Genomic DNA, 25,438 nt, shown 5'->3' with positions numbered 1-25,438 from the left:
GTAATTACGCGTCTGTTTTTAGCTGCACTGTGAGGGCCATTTGTTTGATGACGACCTCTCTGTACATTAGCGGAAGACGGGCTCTGTTGGGGAAAAAAGAATAAAGACGCGGATAGATATGAGCGCTGGTGTCAATGCAACGTATGGCTTTGAGTTCTGAGCATTTCAAAGTTCAAAACGTTTCAATTTTCTTGTGTTGTTTTTTGTTTTGATTGTGAGAATTCGCCTTTGCCAGGCAACCACATAATAATCCCGTTTTCTCTCTTCTCCCCTCAGATGCTGCTGCCAGAAAGGCCTTCATCACAGAGGTACGTTGACGCTAATGATGGGGGGTCTAGCTACAAGTGTTCAGCATCTTCCACTCGAAAGATTGCTTCATTGAGATCTAAAGCGTTAGCACTGACGCCTGTTGCCCTGAGATGTTGGCGCGCACACAAGTACTATCCTTTTTGCATTGAAACCTTAGTCATAGATAAAACCAGGATCAGACTAGACAGGTTCAAAGCAGTAGGCCACTGATATCTGATGGGTTTTTTTGTGTGTGTGTTTGGGTGGTGTGTTTCATGTGGTGCTGCTTTCTCTCTCCAGATGCCCTCATCATCAGGTCTGCCAGGCTATGGCCAGGGGAAGAAGATTGGCCACAGGGGTGTGGACGCGTCTGGCGAGACCACATACAAGAAGGTATCCCATCAGCTCATATTCACCTTATTCCGCGCGCAAACATGGGGGTGCTAGCTTTGCCCACATTGTCTCCGAACTTCCGATTGAGCAGTACATCCATTGCGATACATTGAGATAGCAGAGCTCTATCGAGATGACTGGCATCATATATTATGGGTCATCCTAAAGTTAGGAACGTTTATTTAGGATTTTGGTGACTTAAGACATTTCTGTTATACAGCTTTCCTATCTGAAGTTAGGAAAAAACTGACTTTGGAGCGGCTGTTCTGTAAGTTAGCCTCTCTATCCTCTTCTGCCGTGTTATCCCAATGAAGCTAACTAGACGTAGCTAGCCGACCGGAAGTTTAAAGACAACGTGGAATTTTAAAAAATGGGCGGGGCTGAATAAGGTGAATACACATCACCTTTACAAGCAGACATTACAAGCAGCAGGGTTCCTACGCAGTATGGAAAACCTGGAAAAGTATGGAATTTGATTTTAGTAATTTCCAGGTCTGGATAAGTATGGAAAAAAAGAAACAAGGGCATGGAGTAATATTTGTGTTTCCAGACTATTGCATTTGCAGTACTAATCACTTCACTCAGGTCATAATGAACCATTCCTACTGTTGTGTAGCTTAACTGTCAGTCCCCATCGTCAAGATACAACTAAGATACAACTAAAAATGACCCAGCTAAATGGACGAATATTAAGTGTCATTTTTTAATTCACTTCAGTTGTCCATACCTTTGTTTTTTACCGAGTTATCCCAAACCAGATGTGGCCGCAATGTCGAGAATATGGTCAGAAAAATCTACCGAGAAGTTTGGAAATTTGAGTATGGAAAAAGTATGGAATTTTGAAATGGAAAATGTGTAGGAACCCTGAAGCAGGTTATTCTTTAACCTTAGTTCTTCAGGTTCATCGCTTGTGGTGACACTGATTATGGTAATGAGAAGTCTTGAGGTGTTGACCACCTCAAGTTGTCATTAAGGTTAAGGAGAAGTGGTGACAGGATGTGTGTACGGTCATCTATTACATTCTGTGTTTGTAACTCTTGTGTCCCTCTCGCTCCATCCCCCAGACCACCTCGTCAGCGCTGAAGGGGGCCATTCAGCTGGGCATCGGCTACACAGTGGGCAACCTGAGCTCCAAACCCGAGCGTGACGTGCTCATGCAGGACTTCTACGTGGTCGAGAGCATTTTCTTCCCCAGGTAACCCCACAGCCCCCATTAGCCAATAGCGCCACGGCACAACGAGAGGAGCCAGCAATGATTAGTTAGGGCTCCTGATTCAGATCGAGTCAAGTCGCCTGCCTCCGTGTACGTGTTATCTTACTAATGACGATAACATATCCCGAAGGGGAACTGTTGTGAAATCTGCTGACTCAAGGCAGAGTGGGTGGAGTGAATACATACTGTAGTTGTTTTCTCTCTATCAACTGGAGTGTTTGTGAATTGTTTGTGAATTGTGCCAGAGTTGTTTGTGAATGTTTGAACATGTAATGGTTGAATGTATTCCTTATTGTCCTCTCTCTCTCTCTCTCTCTCTCTCTCTCTCTCTGCATCTTCCTACACCAGTGAAGGCAGCAATCTGACTCCAGCCCACCACTACCCAGACTTCCGCTTTAAGACGTACGCCCCGGTGGCGTTCCGCTACTTCAGAGAGCTCTTTGGAATCAGACCAGATGACTACTTGGTGAGTGGAGTGCCCCCCCTCTTTACACATTCATCCACCCACCGACCACGGATATCAGAAATAAACCTCAGCAGCATGAGTTTGTGTGAGTGTGTCTCATGCTTGGCGTCACTTATCAGAGCACTCTCCTTCACCCCCATACAAGCGCGCATGCACACACACGCACGCACGCAAATTCACATACACACGCACATTCACATACACATACAGTATGCACCCACACACATACATACACACACACACACACACTCACACACAGTAGTCATGTGTCTGACAGTATTATCTGGTGCTCCCGGAGGCTTCCTCAGCACCTGCTCCCTCTGAGCTGAATAGCCCCCGCACACCCCACCCTCTCCCCCCTCCAGACGGCTGCTTGTCAGGCTCACAGTCGGCTGCCATGTAGAGGGACTGCAGGTGAGAGATCTCTTGTCACAGACAGACTCTCCACTGCGAGTCAGAGAAGAGCACGTGTGTGTGTGTGTGTTGGAGATGTAGAGGGAGAGAGATGGAGAGAGATGGAGAGAAAGAGGGTGGGATGGTCTTGGTGCTATCAGCATCTCATAGCGTGGTTGAGCAGGAGGCTGAGTGAGTCACTCAGTATTGGAAGGGGTCATCTGTCTCTGAGACCAACAGAAGGGCGGCCCGATTAGTCTCTGTATGTTTGTGTGCGTGCATGCACACATGAGTGGGTGTGTGTGTGGAGGGGGGCTCAATACTGTGACATAACATTGCAGTTTGTGTGTGTTTGTGTGCGTGCGTGTGTGTGTTTGTGCGCGTGTGTGTGTGTGTGTGTGTGTGTGTGTGTGTGTGTGTGTGTGTGTGTGGTGTACAAAATCACCCCTTGTGGCCGTTGTCACATTGCATTTCATCATAGTCCTAGTGTTCCTGTTAGTTGATTATGCCCCTGCCCCATAGTCTTTCTCCTCTCCTACCTTCAGTGTGCATGTCAATGCTGGACATACTCTTGTAGCGCTACAGTAGATGTTGCTAAAATTAGTTCTGAAGCATCATCATAGATACTGTAGTGTCATTATACATGCAGGGTCTGTGAACCAAGTTCCTGTTTGTTAACACAATGTATGCATAAGATGATCGGACCAAGTGTGAAACTAAATTTCTTTAAATGTCTTTGCATACGCCCTCATAGGCTCTCATTAAGAGTGAAAGGTGGCTAAAAGGAGGTTGTTAATTTTTTTTTGTTTGTGTGCGAGTGGGTGGGTGGGTGGTTGTGAATGTGCGATGTTAGATGGAGTGAGAATGGCATGTGTAATGTAGGCTTCCTACAACCCCTTTGAGACACAGCCATGCTCATATTTTTAAGTAAATGCACAACCCCCTCCTCCACACACACACACACACACACACACACACACACACACACACATACACACATGATTGTCCACAAGCATACACATATCCATAAAGAGAGAAATTGTGTGTGTACGTGCGTGCATGCTCATCCAGTGGTGAACTTTCATAACAACCAAATCAGTCTGCTTATTTGTACATATCAGCCCTCATGTTGAGACTGAGTGGAACCAGAATAATTTAAGACCTTAAAGTCCCATAAACAGTCTCTGGAAGAGCTCTCTTCTCCCTCACTGTGAGAGTTCGTCCTCAGGGGACCTGATGAACCTCTGGCCGTGTGAGCCAGGCAGCATCTGCTCCCAGTGCCAGAGCCCCTACGCTCTAATCAGACTCCACTCCTGTCATTTCCTCACTGGACTCTGACCCCACCTGACCGTGTGTGATGTGTGTTTATGTGTGCTGGCAGTACTCGCTGTGCAACGAGCCGCTGATCGAGCTGTCCAACCCCGGGGCCAGCGGATCCGTCTTCTACGTCACTAAGGACGACGAGTTCATCGTCAAGACTGTCCAGCACAAGGAGGCGGAGTTCCTGCAGAAGCTGCTGCCCGGCTACTACATGGTGAGTAGTGATGATGTCACCGTGTCCCAAGATGCCCTTCTGGCAGCTGGACGGTAATTACTCCGATGATGGATTGAGTGGTTGATTGGGTCGGACTCAGGCACTTTGTAAATAAGGGGCTTGTTCTCCACAGAAAACAGAGATGTGTTGACACCGACTTGGATACTGAGGTTTTATTTTGGACATGAATTCAGATGTATGATCATATGTTTTTGTTGTCGATTAAATGTATATTGAAAGAAAGATTGTAATCAGTTTCGTCAGGTGTGTAGACGTGTGTTTTGTACTGGATGTGTTTTACAGTGGTGGAGTCTGACGTGGAATGTCATGACCGTGTTATGAAGGTGTAACGTAAAGGGAGAAGGAGGAAGCAAAGGTGTTGCTTCCCTCTTGTGACACAAACAGTCTTGATAACAGTGAACTGTTTTATTTTAAATCCAGTGACAGAAGTAACCAGTGAAAACAGACTTCCCCTAAAATAAGGAACCCAGCAGTCCACTAAAACAACGACAACAACAGTGTCAGCAACGTCACTCTTTCATTAACCCTTAGCCATCGGCTGTGATCAGAGTTTATCAGATGGATTGGAAATGGAAACATTCACTGACTTGAGCTTTTGGATGCAATAGGTTTAATGTGGCAGTATAGTGTATGTTTTGAAAGCATTTTCTTTGTTTGTTTTGAAAGTGCAGACTACACTTAAGCAGCCCTGTGTTCTGGGAAGTGGCTGAGCTACCAGACTGGAACTGCAGCAGGGCTTACTCCGGCTGTCACACTTGAAACTGCTGCTCCGAAGCACGCATGGCCATATATGTCCACTTCTCCAGTCTTTGCCAGCACAACTCTAATGAGTCCAATGTCTAGCCAAGCAAGTAATCCAAGCCTGAACGGACACACAGCCTAGAAGGACTCCGAAAACAGTGGTGTGGTCTAGAGTACTCATGGTGTTTCTAGTCCTCCTAGTTCTTTAAGTCTACCTCGCCTTCCTGCCCATTGCTTATATTGCCACTGGTCTGATCTCTGTCCCCAGACTCCAGGCTCCTTTCTAGCCATCCCTTCTTTTCCCTTTCCTCTCCTCCCCTCTCCTCCCCTCTCCTCCTCTCCTCCCCTCTCCTCCTCTCCTCCCCTCTCCTCCTCTCCTCCCCTCTCCTCCTCTCCTCTCCTCTCCCCCTCTGTCCTCTGGCCTTCTCTCCCCAGTGAGCAGAGGCTGCACTGCCCCTTCCCTTCCCCTCCACAGACACTCGGCTCACCTGTAGGAGCGACCGTTTACCTGCGCAACCCTTTGTGTCTGAAGTGAGGTGTCCTCCGTGCATGTGACGATCAGTTTACAGCCATTTGTTGGCGCAGAAATGTGTGTGTGTGTGTGTGTGTGTGTGTGTGTGTGTGTTTGGCTCGGCCAAGCAGCTCACATTAAGTGGATAAAGACTTGACTGCTCTGTAATTGTGCTAATAGGATTGTAAGTTGCAAAGGGCAATAACTTTATAACATGCAGTTGTTTGCTGCCTAACTCGGTTTGTGCAACAACTAACATGGAAGAGATATTTTATGAAAGCATGATCGCCAGGACAACCACTGTGGTTATTTGTTGTTGTTCTCTTGCATCTTTGGTGTCAGGGTTTAACTGATTTTACACTATTCATAGACTGTTTTGCTCAAAGGAGAAATCTGGCATTTTTTCACATAGATATCCGTTTCTCGACGTCACTGAGAGTGTAGCACCGTAGCTGCCTGGAAGCTCTAACGTGACCACCTAGGAACTCAAGAGATCTGTGAAAAATCACCGGTTTTCTCCTTTAATTAATTTTGTTTCTAGCAATTGTGATGCACTTAAAAGTTATTTTTGTTGGTGTAGAGGTGTCAAGAGGAATCTAAATAACTTAGCATGAGGTTACTGGTTTGTGTTGTGATTTATGGTTTGTGTGCTATTCTGTTAACCGGTTTGAGGAACATGCATTTGCAGAGACACATACATGTGCACGAAGCAGTCATATTCACGTTCTGTTCATCTCCACCTCTACAGAACCTAAACCAGAACCCTCGCACGCTGCTTCCCAAGTTCTACGGCCTTTACTGTGTGCAGTCGGGTGGCAAGAACATCCGTGTGTGTGTCATGAACAACATCCTGCCCCGTGTGGTGTGCATGCACCTCAAGTACGACCTGAAGGGCTCCACGTACAAGCGACGAGCCTCCAAGAAGGAACGGGAGAAGTCCAAGCCCACCTTCAAGGACCTGGACTTCATGCAGGACCTCCAGGACGGCCTGATGCTGGACACTGACACCTACAACGCCCTGGTGAAGACCCTACAGAGAGACTGTTTGGTGAGTTACAGCTTCCGCCTACAATTACAAGAATAATAATACATTCATTCACTCATTAGCTTCACATTTTGTTCAGTATCAAAGTCAATGGTTGTATTTCAACAATAATTATCCTAAGAATTAACTCCCTCCTAACTTGTTTACAACTACTTGTTTATTTTTTTGCTGCTCATTGTGACTTGTTTGGGTGGGGCATTGGTAGTGAGCGCTCATTTTGTTGGACTTGACTGGACCAACTTACTCATAACCCAAGTTGTGCTCATGAGATTCAGTCTCCCAAAGCAAAGCTGTTACTTCATGAAAACTCACCAAACCTAGTAGGGATGAGCGGAAAGCCATAAACCGTTTCCCTTCGCAAATGGTTATGTGATCTTCTAGTCAGGTCTGCCACAGCTATACTACATGACTTCTGAAAGTAAGTCCAACTGCATCATCCCTGCATCTACATCTGGATTTGGTGTTACGTTACCTCTATCATTATCTAGACCACTCCCCATTGGCTCCTCGTAGGCCTAGTAGAAAATCCACCAAAGCTAATTTGTTGACGGCTGAGTGTTTTCAGACTTTAATCCCAGTAAACACACTGAGCCGGGGAGATGTAATCTGGCAGAGCGGGCTAGAACGTCATGTTACTGAGAAACTCTTCAATGTGTTGTTTTTCGCAAATCACAGCAGACGGTCTCTTTTAAACCTGTCTTACTTTACTGGTATGAAGGTTCCAGCTTGAGTATATATTAATTTATCAAGGAATGTAATGTAATATGGCTTCTGTGTAGAACAGTATAATCCATTTAATTTAAAGATCTCATTCTCAATTCATGTGTTGATATGAAAAATCTTCATGGTGCCACATTTGAAAATGATAATAAAACCAATAGTCAGCGAACCCTTAAAATAGTATTCTTTAAGGGTGTTTAAGACCCGTTCATGATAGAACAGGTAGAACAGTCCTCTCAGAGGTTGTAGACTACTCCTGCTGTGTCTGATGGTGTGTGGTGTGGTGTGGTGTGTGGTGTGGTGTGGTGTGTGGTGTGGGCCAGGTGCTGGAGAGCTTTAAGATCATGGACTACAGCCTGCTGCTGGGGGTGCACAACCTGGACCAGGCCAAGCGGGAGCAGCAAGCGGAGGGCCCGCAGGCGGCCAGCGACGAGAAGAGGCCCCTGCCCCAGAAGGCCCTCTACTCCACCGCCATGGAGTCCATCCAGGGCGGGGCCGCCTGCGGAGAGGCCATCGACACGGAGGACATGTGTGTACCGCTTTCAGTCTCACTCACACACCACACACACACATACACACACACACCCCTACAGACATCCTCACACATTTGCAGTGGTGTACGACACATTCTTGCTTGCTGTCACACCATGGTTTTTCACTTTTGCTTTTACATGCACCCTCAAAGGCAAGGGCTTGTCACCCACAAACAGCCTGCTTTCTCGCATATGCTGTTTGTCTAAAATATACTTTGGCACCATCACTTCATCCACTTTTACGGATGTCAAATCTAAGACAAATATGGTAGATTTCTTTGCAACCAGCGAGCACCTAGAACAGAACTGATTCTATTTAGATGTAGGGTTCTGCATCCAAGTTGTCGAAATTGGTCCACTTGAAAGTTATGGGTTGACTAATGTGAAAGTTGACCAACCCAGGAAACGAATGCCTTGTAGAATTCATTGTATTTATTTTGGACTAAATCCGCTTCCACACATTTCGCCCAAATAATGCCTCTGTCTTCTTTCCTCCTGGCAGGATGGGTGGCATTCCAGCTGTCAATGGCAAAGGGGAGCGCTTGCTGCTCTACGTTGGAATAATTGACATCCTGCAGTCTTACAGGTGAGTGAGTCATGTCTGGCTGTCTAGCAGTTCCACATGCACTCGAAGCCTCTTGCCTCCTGCAGAAAGAGTCCATTCAGCCTCTGCCAGAATGATCCAATCTCTCCTTTTTCCCTACCTCCTAGCCTTTCCTACCATCCTGCTAGTTATTTTAGGTAGTGTGTCCTTAAAAGTCGACTCCTTCACCAACTCTCTCTTCTCTCCCTCTCCTGTCATGTGTTTTGTAGGCTGATCAAGAAATTGGAGCACACGTGGAAAGCTCTTGTTCACGACGGGGTAAGTCAAGTCACCCCCCTCCCCACACACACACACACACACACACCCGACACCCCACACCCCAACCCCCGCTAGCGTATTCCACTCCTGTCTGAGCTGTCTAATCGCTGTCAAAAATCATCTAATAGAGGAATCATGCAAATATGTCTTTTCTCCAGCTTATGTGTTGCGTAACGCACCGGTGCTCGGATGTCTGTGCTTTAAGATTTAAAGTCTCGGCCATGCCAGCGATCGCCAGCACTAGTTGTGTTTTTTTCTGTCTAAAGCCCTGCACAGATGCTTTGGCCATCAAGTCAAACGGTCCGGAGGCTGATCTGTCTGCTCAGAGGTTTCGTTTAATCATTCATAAGAGGGCACAGGCAGTCCTGCTATCTCTTTCACTCCTCCTATCTGTCTCCTCTCTCTCTCTCTCTCTCTCTCTCTCTCTCTCTCTCTCTCTCTCTTATTTTCTTTCTCTATATCCTCTCTCTCCTCTCTCTTTCCGTCTCCCTTTGCCTCTTTTTCTGTTTCATTCTCACTCTCACTTTAACTCATTCTCTCCCTCTCTCTCGGACCTGGATTATCTCCTCAGTGCCTTTCTTTCCCCTCATGCATTTATGTTTGAAGTAAGAACAGACTAAAACGTAACGTTTCCCACGTTGACACAGAGGTAGTGGCATGCCACAATCCTGTCCATACCTTAACCTGTTTATAACCCTGTGCACAGAGATCTAGTAAGGGCCGTCCAGTGTAATAAGTAAATGTGGAAAGTGACAGGCAGTGATCCTCTGAGTGATAGCGTCTTTAAATGTGTAGGTGAGTAATTTGCAACGACCCGTTGTTTGTGCTTGAATGTAATTGATTGGCGATGAGGAGAGACACCTGCTCTCCTCTGCACCGTTAGCACACATCTAACTCTGACCTGTAGCTCACAGACATTGCCCCCCCCCCCCTCACACACTCATTCACACACTCTCTCTCTCACACACAGCAGCAACAGCAGCTGGCAGGTCTTATTATAGCCTCACGCTCGTTTTGTCACTGGCGGTGACGGAGCAACCTCGCACCCTCCCGATGACGCAAGCGCTGGTGTGAGGGCAGCTGGTAGCCGGGCTACCAGCTGCAGGGGAAATCAAATGGCTCACTGTTTCTATGATTCCATGATTTTATCTATTTATTTATACATTTATTTTGGACGCACATCCACCTATTGTATAGAGGATGATCCCTGTAACTGTGATGGCAACCATCTCTTTGTGATGTTGCCTCCCTGGTTTGCATAATGGCAAACCCCAAACTCTACAGTGCCTTTCCCCCCATTTTTGAAATTGCATTTAACCTATAGACTCTCCGATCTGATATTTTACAGTATATTGCTAGACTTACTACAGCATACTTGGGTTTTTTGAAAGCGCTATACAATGCATTCTATCTATTTTTATTATGCTTACTAAGTTATGTGCCCTACCCCCTTGGGATTTTTAGTTTCTCCATTTGTGTCTTTTCAGGACACTGTGTCTGTCCACCGGCCTGGTTTCTATGCAGATCGCTTCTTCAAGTTCATGAGCAACACAGTCTTCAGGAAGACCTCCTGTGAGTATATCTGACAGTTAGACTGACTGTATCCCTCTTGTCTACATTAGGCAATGTCTTAACTCCTTAAGCAGCCAGTAATGCAATGCTATAGATTCATCTGATGAATGTGAGGGGGAAATGACAAAGATTGACTTGAACCTTTGATTTGTTTCTGTAAGAGCTTACACTTTTGAATGGACTCTCCTGTTAAAGCTTAACCTAGTTTGTAATGTTCCTTATAATTGAAACTTCCATTGCGTGTGAATTTATTCTGTTGGCCGAGCATCCCTTCCCTGCAGGGGCACTTTTCAGGGGTTGGGAGTCAAAGCTTGCATTCCAGTGGTTTAGTAATGATCTCTCTCTGCCTTTCCTCTCTCTCTGCTCCAGCCCTCAAGTGCTCACCCTCAAAGAGGGGTCGCGTGTCCTTGACGACGACGACGGTGCCCAAGTACGCAGGCCCCGGGGCGGCGTGGTCGGCCAGCCAGCTGCCCTCCGAGAGGGACGAGAACATCTACGACCTACGAGGTGCCCGCAGTTTCCCCACAATGGATGATGAAGGTAGCCATACTACAAACGGACTTGTGTCTGGCTGCTGGCTTAGCCGCTAATGAAAAACACCCCCAGTGCGTCTGTGTGCTGAAGCCAACGGCTTTGGTTGCCAGCACAAATGGCTGCCGTTATGTTACTTGAGGAGGTCAGAGCTCTCCAGTTCTAGGCATTAGCGCTTCTGAATGCTGGGCTGTAGGCTTGCTGGAATTCCTGATCAGTGTAGTTCAGGAAGGTGTGAGTGAAAGTACGCTTAGTGTGCGTATATAGATTGATAAACAACATGAGCATTATTTGCTTTCTGAGCTTTGCCTTTCGCTTTTCCACCCTTGACAATTATTCTCTCAAGGCAATCTTACTACACAACAAGAACCCTCATTACTTGTTTGTGGTTGGCCCTGGCGTTTAACCCCTGTGACTCTGGTTCCTTCCTCTAGGCCGGCCAGACCTGCTGCCCTGCACCCCGCCGTCGTTCGAAGAGGCCACCACGGCATCTATCGCCACCACCCTCTCCTCCACCACCTCTCTGTCCATTCCAGAACGCTCCCCGTCGGACACCTCTGAGCACCCCCGCTACAGGTAAACCCTGACCGTTTTCAGGCTTGCTGACCCCCGCATGCTCGCCCCCATTCACGCATACTCACGCCTCCATGCGACGGTGACCTCAACGCCCTTTTTCCCCTTCTCTGTGTGTGACTTTCTCTGCAGGAGACACACCCAGTCCCTGAGCCACGAGGGCAGGTACGTGGAAGGAGAATGGAAGCTGCTCCACAAGCCCACATGCTTTATCACAACCAATTCCACTTGCATTTTTACGTTCACTTATTTACTCCAGGCTTCTATCTGGAGGCGCCTGTGGCGCAGTGAGAATGGGCTGTTTATCAGTGTTTGTCCCTCTCTGGCTTACTTCCCAGAATGAGCACTGCAGGTGTAATCTGTGCAAGCAGATGTGTGAGGCCTTCTTGGCGGTGTTTTGTGTGTGACTGCTCGCCTCAACTACTGTGTGTGTGTGTGTGTGTGTGTGTGTAGGACTCAGGACGAGGACCAGCAGACCATCACAGTGGAGGTGGAGGTAAAGAGGCACGACAGTGAGCCGACCATCAGCGCCCCACAGCCCTCGCCAGAGACCAGGTGTGGTTCCTACACACTCACACACTCACACTCCAGACTAAGAAGTGCACACACACACACACAACACAACACACACACACACAAGAGCTCATATTCAGAGAGAGACAGTGCACTGCCTAGAATTAATCCTCCAGATAAAGCGGCTCGCAGCAATCCATACCTTCCTTTGGAAACAGTATTACAGAGGCTTTCACAAGACATGCATAATAACACATCAATCTTCCCCAGCCCTCAGACAGAAGAGCACACACACACACACACACACACACATAGACTCTTTCTGTGTCCCAGACCCAAGGCAATGTGCGTGACTGTAACTCCAGCCAGCACGTTAAATATAGCAGCTTGTCCCGAAAACATCAGGCCCGGGACAATGATGCGCCTGTTATGACCCGTGTCCCCTTTTGTTTCTCGTAAGTTAATATCCTCTAATCCAGCGCGCGCCGAGCCGGAGCCCCATTTGCCGATTGGCAGAGATGCTCTGTAATGTCTTTAGTATTGACCCACTGCAGAGCGTTGACAGTAATTAGGTTAAGAGTGAATGGGCGAGATGATGACCTTTTTCGGGGGGGGTGGTTTTTAAAAATCGGTAATGCGGGGGAGAAGTGGGTCAGGGTGGCTGAGGGGCGACAAAACATATGGTAAAAAGGGCTTTATTTGGGCAAGAGCCACAGCCTGAGCGGGAGTCGGGAAATCGGCCATCTGGTCCTGTAAGCTCCCTCTCAAAGAAACCTCACCTACTGGATCTGCCTGCTGGAAAAGTAAAGAGCTCATCATTTTTAGTTAGTTAGTTCAGTAGGCATGTACTGTATGTCCAGTTATATCGGAACGTCACCTATTACCAACCGTCCCGTATTTCCGACCTCTTACGTGTATGTGTCACTTAATATTAATTTCTATACAAACCAAGACAGCGGATTCCTAAAGAAACGCAAGCACCCACACCATAAGTGTATCTAAATTAGCTATGTACCAAAAATTACATTTTACCGTGACTCGAAGAGCTGTAAACAGTGTTGTAAGGCTGCGTGTACAAATCCGCTTGGAGCTCCAGTGGAATTTTGATTTGCGACAAGAACTCTGGGTCTAACCGTTGATGTGCCGTAAGAAAGGTTGGGAATAGGCGACCCACCAGGCCAGCACTAGCACCAGCACGAGCGTGGTAAACAAAATCTAATATTTCAGGCAGTAAAAACCCTGGTAAGACCCAAACCAGATTTTGTTCAAATCTACACACCTATGTGCTACTGAAAAATGTAAGGTTCATTTATCAAATGTTATTTTGAAGTATTAAAAAACATCGTTGTTTTAGAAGGGTCAGTAATTGGTAGCCTGGTGTTACCATCCTACGTACTTCCGGCCAAAATTAGATTTCAGCCTCGCACGTATGTATGACGAAGAGAAATCGTAGTCACAGGCGGTAAGGGCCAGGCTAAGTAATTGGTGCTTTTACGATACAAGGGTACAATATAAAGTGACGGGTACTGCTGTTTCAAAGGACAATAATCCCAAAATGTATTAATTGTAAGTAGAAATTAATTGAATTAATCTTTTGGCTGCAGCAATACTCTGACTGGCAATTCCTTCATGCCAGCAGCCCCAGCCAATCAGAAGTTTGCCAACAAGGCCTTGCGAAGGATTGTGCAGACAGACTTTTTAATATGAGCTAAGCTGAATAAACTGAGCAAGCAGATTGGATAAGATTAGTTATGGTGATGATAATAATTATCATCATATTCCAGACAGTGGCAGGTTGTTAATGAGGTCTGTCTGTCTGAAACCCTGACCCTACAAATCCAAATCTGTGCCACGTTAACTCTCCTCTTTTAACAACAAACAGGTGAAGCAGTGGCACAGTTTTATCCAAAAAGCCCCCCCCCCCCACACACACACACACACACACACACTCTCCATGTTTTGCATCACTCCATTGGATTTTCAGCACCCGTTCTAGAAACAGGTGGAGGAATTAATCTGCTGGACTCAATGCAAGACTGACTTTGGCAGCATTTCCATTCCCTCTCTCAGCCAGACGCTTCCCACCTCAGAGTAATTACACCAAATAGTTTGCATTCAGGGAGGCTCAGCCCAGGGCCAGCTATTTCTTATGCACAATCTGGAGTGCTCTTGCTGAGAGCAGACAGACAGGGGGAGAGAGAGAGAGAGGTCGGCTGGGTCAGAGTGGCTACCCTGAGTGGTTCTGATGACAGCTCACTGATGCTGTGTGTGTCGCTCTCTCTCTCTCTCTGTCTCTCTCTCTCTCTCTCTGTCTCTCTCTCTCTCTCTCTCTCTCTCTGTCTCTCTCTCTCTCTCTCTGTCTCTCTCTCTCTCTCTCTGTCTTTCTCTCTCTCTCTCTGTCTCATGCAGTGAGGTGCCAGAGGCCTCTGCCGCTGCCGCCTCTGCCTCCGCCTCCCCCATCCCTGCCAGTCCCAAGGTGATGGTGGAGTCCGACCAGGCCAGCCAGACGTCCGGGTGTCCCAGCAGGGCTTCCATAGACGAAGACGAGGACGTGCCAATCACAGACATCTACTTCGTAAGCATCCTGTTCTTTCTCTTTCCAAGTCCTGAAATAAGAGAAGCGGCCGGTGAGATAAGCCTCCAGCCCTGCTTTTAGAAATGAACAAGACCAAATATAGCCTCTGTGGAAATCCCCCCCCCATACGTTCCATCTCATACGTGTTTCTCATACACACAGTCACTCTCTGTCACCATATCATTGTATGGCCATACATAACAGAACTGACAACAGAACGAAATGACTGAGATGACAGAGCTGGAAGGCTGTCATGGTCACTAGTAGAGTAAGACCGGGGCTGCACCAGGCACATAACCGAAGCACTCTGTTCGCGGAGCGTAAAAACAGTTTTAGAAGACTGGTCTAATTTTTCAAAGGTACGTGCCGCTATCACGTCTGGTGTAGCCAGTTCCATTGATTATAGTGGAAGCTAATTATTGCAGCAGACGCTCCACGAACGGAATGCTTCAGTTACGCGCCCGCCGGTGTAGCCTCACTGGAAGAGTCTGTGTCGGATGCTCAGAAGGGATGGGCTACTGTAACTGTACGTTGCCCCACAGAAACCCAGCGGAGAGGCCAGCGTGTAACTGGGAAGGGTGAGCGAGCTGAGATCAGAATGCGAGTGCCGTGTGTGTGTGTGTGTTTGTGTGTGTGTGTGTGTGTGTGTGTGTGTGTGTGTGATTAGTCGAGTGGCCCAGTCTGCCTCTTGTGTCGTCTCAGTCCCTGTCACCAGATCGCCGGGGCTCGGATCTCACTTTGAGATTACGAGTTAAAGCTGACACCCAGCACAGCGCCGAGCTCACAGAGATATACTCCTCTGGCCCTGGCTGCGCTCCCTGAGACGGACTTTCTGAGATGGCGGGGAGCAGACTGATGACACCTCCTCCCTTAAACTCACAGCATGCCGTCAACATGCTCTGTTTATGAGACTGTGTGTGCATGCGTTATGTGTGTGTGTGTGTGTGTGTGTGTGTGTGTGTGTGTGTGTTCTTGCTTTTTTTCCTGTCTGTGCGTCAGTGTGGTAATTGTCTTGCATGCCCTGCTGTGATCTGGCTAAAAATAGAATAAGACTTCTGCTTGGGTTGGGTCATTATGTTTTTCACTTCTTGCTATAACTAGTGGTAATTTGGTTGAACAGCGTGGGATGGATTGGAGTGATCTGTGTATGTGTGTTTGCGTGTGTGGGGCTAATTTATGTGTTGAATAGGGCCAATGATGAGGGTACCCTCTGTCTGCCGTAATCATTGTCGGAAACTGGTTCACACCTAGGAATAGAACCATGATCCATTTTATGGTCCTGATTTGACACCTTCCTTTGCAGGCTATAAACTGACCTGAATAAGAAGGTAATAGAGGTAAAGATGGGTCCGGTGGGTCACTTATGACCACAAAAGTGTGTGTATGTGTGAGTGCCTCCACTGACATAGGTTGAAAGTTGATAAGGGAGATGATCATCCTTGTTTAGTTATTGGCACTTCATAAGCAACTGTGCCCTGTTTGAGCGGGGAGATGGAGTTGGTTGTGTGGAGGTTTTTGCACTAACATGGGCCGGGACTGCTCTCTGCCCGTCTGCTCTCTCCAGAGCGCCCGCGTGGCAGCGGGGAGGTGGCGTACTGCGCCAGCATCAGGTCCCATCTGAATTATTCAGCCTCCGCCACCTTGCACTACATCATCATCATCTCCGTCGCCCCGCACCACACGCCGGGGACGCTCTGGCTCCACTCACACAGCCCAGAGAGAAGACCCAGCTGAGGCGCAGCAGGCAGGGCTGTAGTTGGACCACGCTAGGCTTTAATGTGCCCTTTAATCAAACACTACGCTCGTTTTAACACAAGCCAGCAACACATCACACAGTTTGTCTTTCATACAGTGGTAATCACGAGGGCCTTATTAAGGTTGCTGTTTGTAAAATACTGGTTACATGTACCTCCCTACTTGGGCACCGTGGTGGTGTCTGGGAGACACTCCTCATCTCTCCATCATGCCCCTTTGGAGCACATTACTATCAGTCACTCATTTCGCAGTTGGCATTGCATATGACTGGAAAAACAGATGTCATCTCCTGCCATCCATGCCATTTTCATTCCAGTGGTCTGTGCCATCCCTTTCTTTCCATATTTCTCTCTCTTTCTCTCTGTCTCTCTTTCCCCCTCTCCATCCTTCCATCCTGGCTGTGCTCTCAGTTTTCAGATGGTTGTCTGCAGGTGTCATCTCTAGCACCACGGCCAGTCTCTATTCTGTGCTGGAGTGTAAGTCCCACAGGCATTTCAGTGTGCTGCTCTAGTTGCATTCAAATAGTCCCCCCTTACATATCAGAAAACTGATAGGTAGTAGCTACCAATGTTTTTCAGAATGTGTGCCATTTGCAGTTAGCATGGGTCAGTCAGAGTTGAATTAAAGCTGCAGTCTGCAATTCTAATGTAATATTATTTTTGTCAAATTCAGCGCATTGCTCCTCGCAGTCCTCAACCTGTATGTTCAGTATGTGCACTTAAAAAATGCTAGTGTTCACACACAGGCCTGGTTTCTGTAAATAGTACACAAACATAGGGGGCTGAACCGAGCAATAAACAATTCCAAACAAACATGCTGCTTCAGAAGCATGGAAGGGAGGGGTGTAATTAGATCAGCTGTTCAAATATAATATCAACAACCTTTCACAAGAATTGCGGACTCCATCTTTAAATCTAGATTTTGCTGTAAAGACAACAGAAAGAACTATAAGTTAACATGGTGTAAAAAGTTATCCTTCCTGTTGTAGTAACCCCCAGAACTGTAGAAATTAGCCAAAGTGTCACAAAACGCAGACAAGATGGAGACAAGTAAGGTAGGAAGTCTCCTCTCGCCCTACCTCTTTCTTTGGTGTGAAATTGGTGGGCTGAACCTCAGTGTTGCTCTATTCACATCAGTTTGTAAGACATCTATTTGTCCATTGGACTGGTGTTTGTATAGTAGATGAAAAGCCCTCACAAAGACGTGTATAGAGGGTCTTTTTTTCCCTATCCTCCTGCCTCCAGAGCCCGTCACCCTCGGAGTTGAACACAGAGCTCCCATTGAGAACTTAATGGACTCCTGTAGGCGTGTGTGTTTAGGGAGGGTGCAGTTTGTAGTCCCTTTGCTGTGGCTGTCCTGGCACCTTTCCCTCCTGCCCACTTAATTTGTCTCCTTTCCTGGCTGCAGCCACACAACTCCCCGTCACACTCTCCTGTCCTGCTTGAACTCACCCCCACTTACTATAATACAAGACGGGGTCTGAAGAGCACACAGAGCAATCCTCCCGTATAGGCCTCTAGAATTCCCAACCTTGAATCAATCTGAATGCATGAAGTGGTGTCAGTGGTGTTTTTGTCTTTGATTTGATCATAGCAGTATGCCCTCCAAGCTCTTGTTCTGTCTCTCTCTGTGTCTCCCGAACCTGACCCCACACACTCCCTCATCTTGTCCCCTTGCTGCATTTCTAATGTTCTTTTCCTGCCTTGTCTTCTCTTCACTTTCTCTCCCCCTCCTCCTCCTCTTTGCCTGCCTGTGCTGCCTCTCTCTTTCTCTCTCTCTCTCTCTCTCTCTCTCTCTTTTTCCGTGTGCATCGACGGCTTGCTTTGTGTGGTGCCCTCTGCTGTTTGCCTGCCGTAACTTCAGCCGGAGGACAGGACCTGGGTGTACTCTCCGCTGCACTATGGCGGCGAGCCAGAGAGCCTGGCCGATGGGGAGAGGGAGAGCCAGACCGTAAGTGTGAGACACAGCGCATGTGGGGGCCATCTCCACCCTTTTCAGTCCACCTCTGTTGCACGCCGGCTTGACTGCGTGATACATTACGAGCCAGCATTGGCGGCTTTGTATATTTTGTTTGCGTATGGTTTTCTATTGCTCTCGCAGTCATGTTGTGTTTGCATGTAAATTCCTATGCTTGAAGTCTCCATATTGATTAAGGTTTCAAACGAAAGAGTAATATTGATCATCATAGTGTATAAGTATAGGTCAATTAACCATGTATAATGACCAGATTTGTTTCTTCAACACATTTCTTTTCATATTTGACCCGTATTTATGCCCAGAGTTATTGGTCTGACAGGTAAGAATGTAAAATGGGTACGGTGGTTTTTCAGACATAACACAGACCACAAACCCCTCATGTGACGTTTAAAGTTCCATTTTTGGTGTCCGGAGTGCCCAAGGCTGTCATTTTCAAACAAGTATCTTATCTGAGGATACTTTTTAAAGTTTCAGGTTAAGATGAATTTTTCTCTAGTCTGGTCTGATTGATTTTTAATCAAACCAATAAAAAATGAACTGCATTTATATGAGCTCTTAATAAGAAACAGAATTATTTGTTTTTTTTTTCACCTTCACCTTGGGTAGTGTTTTACATTTAAATGTGGTTTCTGTCAGTTCAATGTGAATTTCTGCTCTAAATGATCTGCCCTGTACTGTATGTGGTGACTTAATTCAGACCCTCGTCTTTGGCCTCGCTAGCTCAGTATAAATCAAGGAGACATCTCCTCATCCAATCGCTACAGTGCGCATGAGAAAGCATTACTAGTCTTGTGACAATCTAAGAGGTCATTGCCATCACTTGCCTCCTAATTAGTATGTCCTCATACAATCTTAAACATTGAAACTCGTATGCTGTGGAGCAGGGCAGGGCTCTTACTGTTATCTCCCTGCTTCCCCCTAACAGTAATGAGACTGCTGATGAAGACTCGCCCTGGTTTTTTCCTCCCGGCCTACAGGAGTCATCTGTGTACAGACCCACCTGTGACGGCACCAGGACAAATCTCACTCACACTCTTAGTGTCCGCCCCTGTGTCCAGTTTCTACGGGGTCACGGCCTACTCTGTGACTTAAAATCAGAGGGGAATTTTTTCAGTGTCCTCCTATTTGTCTCCATTTGTAATGTATGGATTTCTATGTAATGGTTCCTCCCATCAGCTGACACTCCATGTATGTGTATTTGACCCATATCACAGTGAATGATTTTTTTTTGTACGATTGATTGTTTTTTCTTTATTTGTGCACTTTTCAGATATTACTGTGAAGGTGATGTGTGTTTCACTTTACATGTAGGAAAGCTGAAATCAAAGGTTGTTTTTAAGCCTGGGCCTTTTTCTACTTGATGAAAAGCTATTTACCTGAGGAGGCGGCAACATCCTACTGGGTAGGCACTAAACTAACAATCTAGTACCACATATAGTTCTTCTGGTTTTCCTAGAGTTCCATTATGCGTTATTTAACTAAAATGTAAAAAAAAACAGTAGTTCTTATGTAAACTAAAGTACACTAACTTTAATCATGTTTAGAGAGCAAATCAGTCCTCATCAGATGTTACTTTGAAGAGTCTTCCAAGACCGCTAATCTGACTAAATTCCTCATAGTGGCTTAATTTCAAGAATGTTAATACATTTGCTGGAACAATAATATTAATCAGTAGACATGTCACAGTGAAGTTTTGTATTCCTGAATCAACTATGTGGGCTTTTGTTATTTTAAGTATTTTAACAGATAAAGCTTCACTGTACAGAGAGATGTAATTCAGTTTGAGGAGGTGATAGAACATGTGCTCCTGCTGACGGGTCCAAGACCAGATCATTTTTTAAGGCCAAATACCCCTAACATAGTTTCCTAACATGCTCCATGTTTAGGGTGTGTGTGCCCCATATTCCTAGCTGCTTTCAGACAGCACTTTATCATGTTTTATGTCTCAAAAAAATGTCCATACAATCGTTTTGAAAGACCGAGAAGGCTTTTTTGCATTAATGGTCCTTATCTAATACGTAATTTAAAGATGTACATTCACATGGCCTTGATGTAAATTGTGTCTCTCCTCTTTGTTACATTTATTTATTGTGTGTGTGTGTGAGTGCGTGCGTGCGTGTGATTGATTGGGTTTAAATGAGTGTGTGTTTGCGTGCAGGAGGGAATCTTGTCGAAGCAATGTACAATACAGATCATTGATCATGTGCAGTGGCCAGTCAATTGCTGTTAATACATTATAACAGGGGACAGTAGCAGCAATATATTTGTCAAAAAAGATAAAAACAGTTCTGACATAAAATTTCATTTTCATTGCCTTATGATTGTTTCTTTAGACCTTTTGGTTTTGTGATATTGTATTCATTTGTCATCTTTTTATCCTATTCCTTTATAATGGTTTTCCTGAGAATGTGTACATAGGTATATAAATACATATATATAGATATATAAATATATTTTCCATTTGGATGGGAGAATATTATTTTTATTTGATTTATTTGATTTTTATTGTTTTGCAAGTTGCTTGCAAGAAATGCTATTGATCTACATTCTGGACTGTACAATATATTACCAGATGTTATGAGATGCAGCTATATTTATTGTGTGTACACAGGAGCTGTTTCTTTGTATGGTGTTTCACAGAAGTTGACGGGAGATTTATAGTAGGTCTACATGCAAATGTATCCATAGCGTATTCTTCCGACCGTTTAGCTGTATTCGTGTAGCCTATGTTCGGTCAAATGCTGCGTGTCCTCTCTGAAGGGAAGTCGTTTGAATAAAGAGACATAGCATGATTTTAAAATGAATATAATATGCATATCAAAATATGAATCTTTAGTGTATGTGTATAGAAACATCCGTGTGTTTATCAACAAAGATGAACAGGTGTGGTGTGTGTTGAGTGTGTGTGCGTGAAGACTTTCAGAATGGGAGTAAATAAAGAAAATAAAAAAGTTTGGTGTCTAACGGCTTGCTGTTTATGCCTCATATGTTTACATTTTCACCCATTTTTGCTCTGAATCTTAAATAGGCCTGTGTTCCTGCTTTCAAATCTACCGTTAGATTTGTGAGAGTGGAGAGCTTTATAATCGTTTTTGTTATTTATGAATATACCTTGGTACATCAACATACATAGCCTAGTAGGCCTACAAATTATTACAATACTACCGTGAAAAGATTCAACATACAAAGACTGAACCATGTATACAGTTAACAAATTCAGACGCTAGGGGAAGGCTATAATACGATATCACAAAGCGTATCAAATCCAAAATGTGCAGGCTTCTAGGCCTTCTACAGTTCTTATTATTTTGGGGTTATGACAGAATTTAAGTTAATCAATGCAAGTTACTGTTTAAGCTCATTCTTAGGCCATAAAAGAGGGCTTGTATAGCGCTTTATAATCATAGCCTAAGATAATAGCCTATCTTAGCAGAGAGGGTTAAAGCAGAGTAATCAAGGATCTTTGATCTTAGGGCCTACTGCGTGTACCATGACATCAGCATCTTTTCCATTCTATTTGGTTTCCAATGTTACATTGAACTGGTTACTTTTGCTTCCGAATTCTAGCTCGCTAGCAAAGCTAACGTTACAGTGTCAATAATATCCGAGTGGACCGCCTAAATATCTTGCTTATTTGTTTGGAAGTGTTTTTAAAGAACTGGGTGTTGGAAGCAGAGGGTCTAAATTATAATAGCCTAGAAGCCTTAGCAGAAGCAAGTAGGCCCAGGCTAACTTGTCGAGATCGCCTAGCCTACATAGAATTCTAGGCCCAGTAGAAAGCAACAAACGAAACAAAACAAAACAGGGTAGGCTAACGTTGTTTGTTATCCAAACATAGCCTACGTTACAACATACAACATCTGACGGCTATGATGACATTGTTTTGAGGTGACTAAGATGGACATGAGAGCTTTTTGTCCAACAGTGAAGGTAAGCCATGGTTTGAGGCTAATTTTGCTCAGGATCAAAAATGTTTTGGTTCAAAGGATCCCTAGTGGGGGGCAGAACATTTCCCAAGGACCCCCTCATAATCGTAGAAATTATTATGTTCTATATATACAGTCTATGATTATGTTGTGGTGAAGTTCATACCCTGTGTTTTCTGGCAGGTGAGTAACTTGATCTTTTGACAACATTTTGCATCACCTGACAACATGGGCTGACAATAATTTCTCCATGTTCATAGCTGGCAAATAAGCCAAGCTAAGCAGCAGTATACAGTATATGAATTTTAAAATACTAAACAACTTGATCATTTAGAGAACCACTGCTTTAGCCTATCCTGCACCTAGACCTGTGTTTAGACTAAGCTCGTCTTAGGAAGATGAAAATGTCATTGATGTTGTTTTAAATCATATGACCTAGCCCCTGTTAGATAATGTGGTCTCTGAAGCATCTCACATCCAGAACCTAACAGAGGCTCTCAGTTCTGGCCATCATAAACAGGCCAGGCAGGAGAACCATATTCAGCCATCTGGGTCCTCACTCTATGCGTGTAATGGAGACATACATTTGAAGAAAACCACAGTAAGTGTACCTATAAAAAAAAATTTGTTCTCTATTTTTGCTAAACACAAGCTTTAGCTTATAGCAGCTGAGGTCAGTAGTGATACATGGTGCTTATGCTTAGCAATTTTCTTGCTCAGAGTGACCAGCAGCCATACTCTGTTTCATTGAACCATGCCACTCTGCTGTCTGAAATTGAAAGTTTGAAGAGGGAGCTGAGTGATGTTCAGCAAAAAGACCAGAACGTTGTTCAAGAGCTAAACCAGTCAATTCGCTCTGCTCAGTGTGGTATCAACAATTCAAACCTAATCCTACCACAGAAGATGCAACTCTTCCAACTCAAGTTTTTGCAGGAACAGAACATGGAACACCAAGAGTCCCTACAGAAAATGTCAGAATCTCTTGGAGCCTCAAAGGAACTGTGGAAAAGAGTACCTGAGATGGAAATTAGTTTAGAGCATTACAAAAGACAGGTGGACATTTTGCAACATGCATTGAGCAGAGCTGAGTCTATGCACAAAGAGGAAATTGAACAGCTCACAAGTAAAATGGAGAAACAGGCCATACATCAGCAAAACCTGCAAAATGAAGGTGAGTTATGAATGATCAAATGCAGTTATAGGGTATATTTCATGCTGCTCATTGTCATTGTAGTTACAGAACCGCTGTTATTTTTTATAGTAATTTATTATTACACACATATAATACATAAGCTACCATTCTATTCTTAGTTTTGGATTTAACTAAGAAGTTACTCCAAGAGCAACTACAAACCAGAGAGAACCTTGTAGGATCAGTTAAATATGAAGAACATGTACAAAACCCTATGCAGGATGCAAGGTAGGCTTTATACAATATACGACTATAGTCTAGAGGTAAGTTAATGAAAAAAAACTTTAATTTAACCATCCACCTGATATACCCAGATATACGTGTGTCACTTTTAACAGGGTGAAAGCCTAACAATTGTATTACTTTAGTCAATGTAATAATCAATGTATAATTATACTGTATATTTATGAACCGATACCAAAGCACAGCACTGAAGTGAATTGATAAATTAAAACAAAAATGAACTATCCAGAGTGGATTTAAAGGGGTGAAATCAAATCTATTGCTCACCATTGTTTGATTGTTTGAGCTTGTTCTTCTTTCCGCTAATTAAAAAAAAAAAAATAATAGTGCTTTTTTTTACCAGTTGTTGAACACAATGCCCTACTTGCCATATGTTACAGGCAGGGTGCTAGGACACAGGGTGACAGCCAATGTTATAATATGGATAATCTGAGCAAGAGGAGGCAGAACATCCTGCAACATGATATGCATGGGAGCAGACAAACACCTGAACTGGACATGGGGGAGAGGCCTTTACTACAGGCCTGTCTGAATAGCTTACTAAAAGAGTTAATGGAACTTAGGGAAAATATTAACACAGTCCAGAGAGACCATGAAGAAAAAGATAACCAGAAGAGGTGGGATTGGATGAAGGTACAGGAACAGAGCCACGAGTGGGAGAGAAGGGCTGGGAAACTGGTATGATAAATTACATTAAAGCACATCACATACTTAGGGCTCAAGTTCAAGTGTGCACTGAACCCCTTCTACTTTACATTTTGGCACCATTCTCTTTCTAAATGAACTATTTCTTAATAACCCACAGGTGGACAGCTTGTATTATTTTCAAAATCATCAGATGCTTGGAAATAAAGGAGGCCTCAGTGATGGAACTGATATGGCATCACATACAGGAAAGCCATGCATTCAACACTCTCCTGAAGTGATGCCCCACAAAGAGGACATCAGACATTACTCTTGGCCTCAAAATTCACACAGGTAGGCTTGTAACTCAACATGAACTTTGCATTGCTTTTTTGTGTTATGTAGCACATTCTTACATGTTGTAACTGTGCGAAACATATTCCTACGATCTGTTTAGTGTAATGATATGTGTTTCTTCCTGTTTCTGCTTTTAATGTATTGTAACAGGCCAGATTTGGTGAACAATAAGCAATGTCAATTTCATCTACCAAATGGAATCAGATACTCTGACAGCATGTTGGATCTGACAATCCAAAAACACTATAAAGATTTCCAGAGAGGTAAATGCTGCAATAAAGGGAATACCATATCAGCCACACAAGATGCATGCCATTCATAGGGGAATTGTTATCACTTGTGTATTAGACAAGGTTGAAGTTACCTTTGTGCAATAGGGAAGCTACTCTGATATCCATGTCATGTGATTTTTTCCCCCCCTAGTGGGATTCCATGGGAACACTCAAGGTGCACAAAGGATGCCATGAATCCAAGAATTTCAGTTCAGTTATACTGTTATTGTTTTGTAAACAATTAGTTATCCAAAATCATTTTGATTAATAAAATATTAATTTATCTGTGCATCTGCCATTACTTGTTGTAATTCTGTTAAGCAGCTATTATCAGCTTCAGTGATGTGATGATGAGTCACATCATTGTCAACACTATAACAAACAACTTAGTGTCAGATTGAACTGTCGGCTATAGCTTATCTACATGCATGAAATTCTATGAAATATTTTGAAAAAATGTCTTCACTATCTTTCATTCTGACTGGAGACCTTGGCATAGGCATTTCCCTTGAAATATCCTGCAGCCTATAAAGGCAGGCATGTTGTTAACAGTTCAGTGGTTCAGATAGTGGTGTGCGCTACATTTGCTATATTTTCTTTGACTACAG

The 25,438-nt window shown here is 44.7% G+C and overlaps 1 protein-coding gene and 1 long non-coding RNA gene across 4 annotated transcripts in view; both read left to right on the top strand.

The window, feature by feature from the left end:
• Nucleotides 1-21,142, top strand: part of pip5k1ca (phosphatidylinositol-4-phosphate 5-kinase, type I, gamma a) — a 34,663-nt gene extending 13,521 nt beyond the window's left edge. The window contains exons 2-17 of one of the 3 annotated variants that reach the window (XM_076278769.1): nucleotides 277-308; nucleotides 589-681; nucleotides 1,746-1,876; nucleotides 2,243-2,360; nucleotides 4,135-4,287; nucleotides 6,309-6,608; nucleotides 7,649-7,854; nucleotides 8,361-8,444; nucleotides 8,672-8,720; nucleotides 10,208-10,292; nucleotides 10,662-10,799; nucleotides 11,258-11,399; nucleotides 11,529-11,561; nucleotides 11,850-11,951; nucleotides 14,319-14,484; nucleotides 19,142-21,142. In XM_076278769.1, coding sequence (XP_076134884.1) covers nucleotides 277-308; nucleotides 589-681; nucleotides 1,746-1,876; nucleotides 2,243-2,360; nucleotides 4,135-4,287; nucleotides 6,309-6,608; nucleotides 7,649-7,854; nucleotides 8,361-8,444; nucleotides 8,672-8,720; nucleotides 10,208-10,292; nucleotides 10,662-10,799; nucleotides 11,258-11,399; nucleotides 11,529-11,561; nucleotides 11,850-11,951; nucleotides 14,319-14,484; nucleotides 19,142-19,144 — 1,835 coding nt within the window. In that variant the 3' untranslated portion in view covers nucleotides 19,145-21,142. Of the gene's footprint in view, nucleotides 1-276; nucleotides 309-588; nucleotides 682-1,745; nucleotides 1,877-2,242; nucleotides 2,361-4,134; nucleotides 4,288-6,308; nucleotides 6,609-7,648; nucleotides 7,855-8,360; nucleotides 8,445-8,671; nucleotides 8,721-10,207; nucleotides 10,293-10,661; nucleotides 10,833-11,257; nucleotides 11,400-11,528; nucleotides 11,562-11,849; nucleotides 11,952-14,318; nucleotides 14,485-19,141 lie in introns of all 3 variants that reach the window. The other 2 variants (XM_076278766.1, XM_076278768.1) reach the window with 2 other exon arrangements.
• A 1,732-nt stretch (nucleotides 21,143-22,874) lies between these two features.
• LOC143116437 (uncharacterized) lies at nucleotides 22,875-24,815 on the top strand. The gene is made up of 5 exons (XR_012985781.1): nucleotides 22,875-23,313; nucleotides 23,454-23,562; nucleotides 23,958-24,255; nucleotides 24,383-24,555; nucleotides 24,709-24,815. It is a non-coding gene; the product is annotated as an uncharacterized LOC143116437 (long non-coding RNA).
• The last annotated feature ends 623 nt before the right edge of the window (nucleotides 24,816-25,438 follow it).

This window comes from Alosa pseudoharengus, unplaced genomic scaffold, assembly GCF_046254945.1.
Source record: "Alosa pseudoharengus isolate Yale_2024_CS ecotype anadromous, Long Island Sound unplaced genomic scaffold, YU_APseudo_1.1 YU_APseudo_1.1_scf_11, whole genome shotgun sequence".
In the NCBI taxonomy this organism is placed as follows: Eukaryota; Metazoa; Chordata; class Actinopteri; order Clupeiformes; family Clupeidae; genus Alosa; species Alosa pseudoharengus.
Note: the sequence above shows the minus strand (reverse complement) of the source record. Positions and strands in the feature narration are given on the sequence as shown.